The 6,091-nt window shown below is 40.8% G+C and overlaps 1 protein-coding gene across 2 annotated transcripts; it reads right to left on the reverse strand.

Annotated features, from left to right (window-relative positions):
• Positions 1–478: 478 nt before the first annotated feature.
• Gapt (GRB2 binding adaptor protein, transmembrane) lies at positions 479–5,027 on the reverse strand. 2 transcript variants are annotated; one of them, XM_060384597.1, is made up of 3 exons: positions 4,552–5,027; positions 2,576–2,640; positions 479–2,177 (listed from the first exon to the last, which is right to left on the reverse strand). In XM_060384597.1, the coding sequence occupies exon 3, from the start codon at positions 1,850–1,852 to the stop codon at positions 1,379–1,381; it is 474 nt and encodes a 157-aa protein (XP_060240580.1). In that variant the 5' UTR covers positions 1,853–2,177; positions 2,576–2,640; positions 4,552–5,027; the 3' UTR covers positions 479–1,378. The 2 variants fall into 2 exon arrangements, with proteins under 2 accessions (XP_060240580.1, XP_060240581.1); XM_060384598.1 differs by lacking the exon at positions 2,576–2,640 and having other exon boundaries at positions 4,565–5,027.
• Between the last annotated feature and the right edge of the window lie 1,064 nt (positions 5,028–6,091).

The following is a 6,091-nucleotide window of genomic DNA, read 5'->3' on the forward strand; positions in this document are numbered from 1 at the left end:
GTTAGCAAAGCTCCGTAAAGATTTGCCTGGCAAGAGGAACAGTCTGCCGGGACCCCGCCAAGTAATTCAGAGCATCCGGTCAAAGTCTGTGTTTAGAGATGAGATATCCACAGTTTCATAATGAACATAGTATTTGTCTATTGTCATTTCATTCTGTGTCAGAAGTCTATAATCAAGGTTTGTCTCTTTCCCTTCTTTCTTTCTTTCTTTCTTTCTTTCTTTCTTTCTTTCTTTCTTTCTCTCCTTTTGCCTTCCTCCTTCCCACCTTTTCTCTTTCCTTGCTTACAACAATTACTCTCCACACCCCAACTGCCCAGCACAGTAGCAAATATATATCCTATAAAAACTAGTTAGAAAACATTCAGCAAATATTCATTAGATAGATTTGGAATTAGTAAATTTATTAGTTTTTCTCAAAACTACTTAACAAAATGCAGAGTTCATTTTTTTTTCAATTAACCAAACATTTAATTCCTAACATGATGTCATTGGGGCTAAAAGTATGACTATGAACCAATTCCTTTCTATTTAGCTGCATTCCCACATTGCATTGGTGATGAAATGCGCAGCAAACATTCATATCTTTAAATGCTCAGACAATTAAACAGGCAGCAAGATCTACCAGATCTTGAAAAACAATGCTGGTTTAAAATGATTCAGAGTAAACTGGGAGAGGTTGTGATCTGAGGCAGGCTTGAGAGGACAGAAAAGGAGGATCATGGACTAGAGAGAGGTGTCTGGCAACTTTAAGATGTTTCTGATGCAAGCAAAGAAGTGAGGAATTAGGAGAATAATTGGGAAAGAAAGCTATAACTGAAGAAGGCACAAACCTCTGCAGTTTGGGTTTTGAGCTTTATGTCTGTTGCAAACAGGACATACACTACTTTTGCCGAAGGACTGATGTAACTATCTAGACAGTTTTCTGAAGATCAACCTCCTGTGTCCTAGGCTGTTCATTGGCTGTCACTCAGAAGAGTGGGCTAGAAATGCGGTTCAGTGGCTCAGCGCTTACCTGGTATCTAAAAGGCATTGGGTTAGCTCCTCAGCACAGCAAAACAAAACTGGAAGAATGACCTGCTAGGCGATTGTGCCAATAATGCCGGGCCTCAAAAAGTGATGAGGAAAAAAAAAATGAAGGACAGTTGTGACAGTAAATATTTGAAAAGAAAAATTAATATGCTATGCCACAGATTTAAGCCAAGGCAGAAGGGGTTTCTAGAATTTGTCTGCAGTGGTTCTCTTAGTGAGGGTTTGTAAGGGTAGCGAAAGAAAAGAGACCACTGGTTCCATCAGAATAGCTTGGTCACAATGACATCCATCCACTCAGAAGCTTGGAGACAGTTTTTCCTCCAGCAATGAGTCTCAGTCCATTGAAAAGCTAGTAGGAGTCTGGGAGGATATATATGTCTTCCTCTTGAGGAGCAGGAGGAGGGCTAGGCTTCTGGAAATTATGATAGAGGGCGTCTGTTTGATTACAGTAGACATGTTCCTCGACATTAGACGGCTGCGTGTTTTCATACAGCGCCTTGTCGGTTACTGCTTCCGTGTGCAGAGGACAGGAGACATTTTCGTAGTTGCTATGTGCCTTATTTCTCTTGGATGAAGACTTGGGGCCTTTGCTTTCCGCTGAGATTTTAGGGCTTGAGCCAGTCACGTGGGCACGCAAGCTAAGGGTTTTCACGCAGTCTTTCTGCCTGTTACTTCTCCTTTGCATAAACTTTGGTAAGATGATTGGTGTGTTTTCCCGGCGCTTCCAACGCCAAACACATCCAATTCCACAGACCAGCAAGACTAAAAGGAGGGAAACGCCCACAACCACACCCACTGAAGAGCCCACAAAGCTTTTCAGCATTTCTGCATGAACAGTGGTGTTCAGCGGCTTGACGCGGCTAATGAATTCGCAGGCACAAGCAGGTGCCGTTTCTGATAGCCTGCTGTGGTTCGCAACCGAGTTTGAAGGCTCTCTTGGGCATTTCGTTTTTAGATCCAAAAGGACATAAGATGCATCTGGACCTGAGACTCAGCAGACTTAGTCTCTGAAGATGTACACCAGGGCTGTATGGAAGGGATTTTATTCTTTTCCACTTCCTTTTCACAAAACGGAGCAGAGATGAGCAGAGAATAGCACAGTAGTGACCTCAAGGAGAGGGAGGTTGAGGAATCTGCTGTCCAGAAACCTGTTATAAATTAAAATATATTAACTGTGAGATAAATCTACCAACTTTTCTAAATATCACTACACTGTCAATTCTTGCTTTCAATATTAAGTATAACATGAGCTATTTTGAAAAGAGAGGGAAGAATCTACCTCTGCCCAAGTCGGGCTACTTGAATTGTGTTTGACGATAAGGTTGATGCCTTTCAAGTGAAATTATAAGGTTCTCCCAGCATTAGAGGAACAGGACAAAACTGTCCATGTTCGGACAGGCCATCGCTCCCTGCTTCTTTGTGAAGCTTTGCCATCCTTGGCTGTGCCAATTCCCTGGTCAGTTCACCTTCTACAGTCCACAGTAAGTAGCTCATTCTCCAGCAGAGCGTGGTTCCCTAAAAGCAAGGGAATTGTGTGTCTTCCTACCTGGTCTAAAGTTGAGCAGGGACCAGCTCTTTCCATCTTTAGAGTCATAGAGAGAATCCCGACACCTACCACAGAAAATGAACTCAATCAGTATTTACTTGAATAACAGAGGACATTTTTAAGTGACTCCAAAATTCTGCAGCTAACTGCCTAACTGACACGTAAAGGTGCAAGATTTTAAAGGGCGTATAGATTATTCTTAGGTTTTAAGAGATATTTTAAGTGAAGCAAACTATCTTCGGAAATTTTTCATCATAAATGTAGCAAACTATTTTCACTTAATTAAGGTGATGTTTGAAGTGTTCTGTTGAAATTTAAAGTATCTAAGAGAGAAATATAAAGTATTCCACCAGGCATAATATTTCTACTGTGATTTTTTTATCAACGAAGCATTCTTACTATACATTTCAGGCTAGACACAGAAATAGATACAGCCAATATTTTCAATAATGGTTGTAGCACTTTTACCATTGTCTGTTGAATGGCACCATCAATCATATTTAATTGGGAACATATTTTAAACCACCTTCTAAATGCTTTCACGTGGATTATCTCATTTAACCTCACAGCTCTCATGTGCAGGTCTTATTGTTATCCTCATCATATGGATGATAAGATGGAGGATTCCAGATGATAACTCCCTAACAACGAGTACATTTAGTCTACTCATCAGCGCTAGTACTGAGCATGGGCGCGCCAGCAAATATACTAAATACCAGCTAACGGATGGAGTGATCCGTTCACAGCCACGATAACAGTGAGCAGGGAAAAGAAAACCCACAAGTAGAGCCCCGCTGCTGATGAGCGATCACTTCTAATGGTGAGGTCTTACAAACTCGTTCAAAGTCACATTGTATCAATGCTCAAACATTCAATTTTATATAAACAAGTGGGATATGGCATGAGAATTTGTTTTTATAATATACTCTGTTTGATAACCATTAAGGAGCAAACAAATTTTACCGTCTACAGCTAGAGTGAGAAAGGTAGCATACACAATGGAAGATATCATGATACAGGTATGAAAATGTTATAATAAAACTCATTAGTGTATACTAACTTAAAGATAAATAGAAGGTAAAGCTATAGGCTAAGGAATCTTCCTGCATTTGTGAGCGCAGATGTGCTGGAAATGGCTAAGCACAGGCATTTGGTTAATGACTTCTATAAATAGAGCTTCATTTCCTTTATGGGCTGATGAGAATGGGTCTTAATAATTTGTAGCCTAAGTGATTGCATTCATACTCTCAAGAATGTTGGAGATGCATTTCCAAAATAAAATTCAAATGTCGAGTGGAATGATGAGTTTTTAGGAAGAGGCCAGGCCTGCAAGAGATTAGAAGTGGGGGTTTCTGCATGAGAAGCTGCTGATCCCTCAGCAGCTGAAGAGAAATAAGAGACTCCCTCTTAGCCTTCTGTAAGAATTTATTTTAGTTCTATGCAGAGCAGATATCCTCAATAAAAATATCATGTAAAGAACATTCACTGAGAAAAAGAATGGCCAAAGAAACACATCCTTTCCTTCTTTTCAAGCTAACTATATAGGAGAAAAATCTGTAAGATTAAAAAAAAAAAGGCAGATAATGAGAAACACATTTCAAATAATAAACTGTCCTAGCATGACCCTTCCATGAAGTCCACCTTGTCTCGTCTGGAAGCTCTTTTCAGTGTGGAAAGCAGCGGTTTCTGCAAACTGACAATAGTTATTCACTGGCCTTCAGATCACAAATTCTTTACGGAGTGCACCTTGCAAAGCAGATACTGCATTTCCATCAGGTAGCAGGGAAGGCTCAGGGAACCGTCCTAGACACACCAACCTCACCCTCAACTTGCAAGTTGCTTTCCCCTCTATGACTAAGGCAAAATTATCCACTAAAACAAACAAACAAACAAACAAACAAACAAACAAAAAAACCCACCCTGGTTTTGTTGTAACCAAATCACACTACTTGATTAAACATGAATTCATTTCTTACCTCTTTTCCTTACCCAAGCACTTTAAATGGGGCTCTGACTCACTTCAAGCCAGGAGTGCTGGCTCTGTCAGCCTTCATCAGACTTGCTTCAGCTGAGAACTGTTCCTCTTTTCATTCTGGTCAGTTACTTCCTTCTTTGTCTCCTTCTTACAGGTTATTTAATTCTTGCAAAGTTTCCTGGTTCATGAGGAAGTTGTTATCAGCCCAGCTGCTGCAGAATTATAAAATGCCCCTCCCTCGTTGTAGGTAGAACTTCTTAAAGTGCATATTAAGCCAATACTAAGCCTGGGTGATTTTTCTCTCTTGAACCATATTTACAATGCTCAGGTTAGAATCAGTCATGTAGTCTGTTTTCTTCAAAGAGGTTTTAAAACTCATACTAGCATAGACCTTGAGTATTTTAGTTTGTTTGCAGACAAAAATGATTGGCAGAACAATCCTCATGTAAATATGAAACCAAAGTGGATACTCCCAAGTTGCAGCCATACCTGTTGAACTAATGCCCAGAGTTTGCTTCAGAATGTGCTATTGTTGTTGTTGTTTTGTTATTGTTGTTGTTGATGATGTTAATTACATTCATTAAATAGAAGTTTCCCAAAGAATGTCCTGAGGCACACTTCTCCAGGACACAATATGCTAGTAGATTTTCTATCAGGTAAATTTTCGAAGTATCTTTCATTAGGCGTCTCACAGGCACGTCAGGACATTACAGATTAGCAGCAGCCTGGTAGGAATAGTCAGTCCATTCCCTGCATCAGGTACAGTAAACCCTTAGTGGGATACTCAGAAATCCTTAGAGGAGAGACATCACAATTAATCCTAGTTTATAGGCAGACAGAAGCACAGCAGTGAAATGTCCAGTCCCCAGTGCCATTGCTCCAGTGCCCGGGAGCAGAGCCACTGTCTCTGCCACCTGATAGGATGGACTGAATGCCATGTTTCTACACAGGGCATGCAGGAGGGAGGGCGGGAGAGGAAGAGAGAGGGTCCTATGACTGAGATGTAAATTGTATTAATAAAAAAGGAGAAGAAGAATCTGTGATATCATCCTTGAGAGTCAGCTTTATGGACTAAAAGCGGGAGAGAGAGAGAGAGAGAGAATTTCTGAATCTCACAGATAATCAGTGAGTTAAATAGATGATCTAGAAACAATCACAGAAATATTGCTTTTTAGACTGTATCAGAACTCCTTCAGGCAAACAAGTTAATCTTGTGCAAACTGGTTCAAAAGAAGGGGGCCAGGGATGTAGATTAGTGGTAGAGCACTTGGCTGGTGTGTGCAAGGTTCTGAGTTCAGTTCCCTGCACTGCAAAGAAAACAAACAAAACAAGCAACCCCCCTGGACTTCATCCTTGAAATGCTGGTGCTGGACATGCTGCGCTCCCATCAGTGTGTATTGAGTCATTGCTCTGAGCTATAGGGATGCTATAGTGAATACACCTCCTGTAGCGTCCAGGGACCAAAAGAAGATCATTTCAGACCTGGAAAGTAAGGCTGAGAAATACACAATTCTGGGGGACAGTGGGGAGCAGAACACATG

The sequence above is a fragment of the Meriones unguiculatus genome, chromosome 6 (genome assembly GCF_030254825.1).
Source record: "Meriones unguiculatus strain TT.TT164.6M chromosome 6, Bangor_MerUng_6.1, whole genome shotgun sequence".
Classification (NCBI taxonomy): domain Eukaryota; kingdom Metazoa; phylum Chordata; class Mammalia; order Rodentia; family Muridae; genus Meriones; species Meriones unguiculatus.

Bases quoted from the DNA above. Each gene is read 5' to 3' on its own strand.
- Gapt (XM_060384598.1), bottom strand. From the start codon at position 1,852: ATGCTGAAAAGCTTTGTGGGCTCTTCAGTGGGTGTGGTTGTGGGCGTT.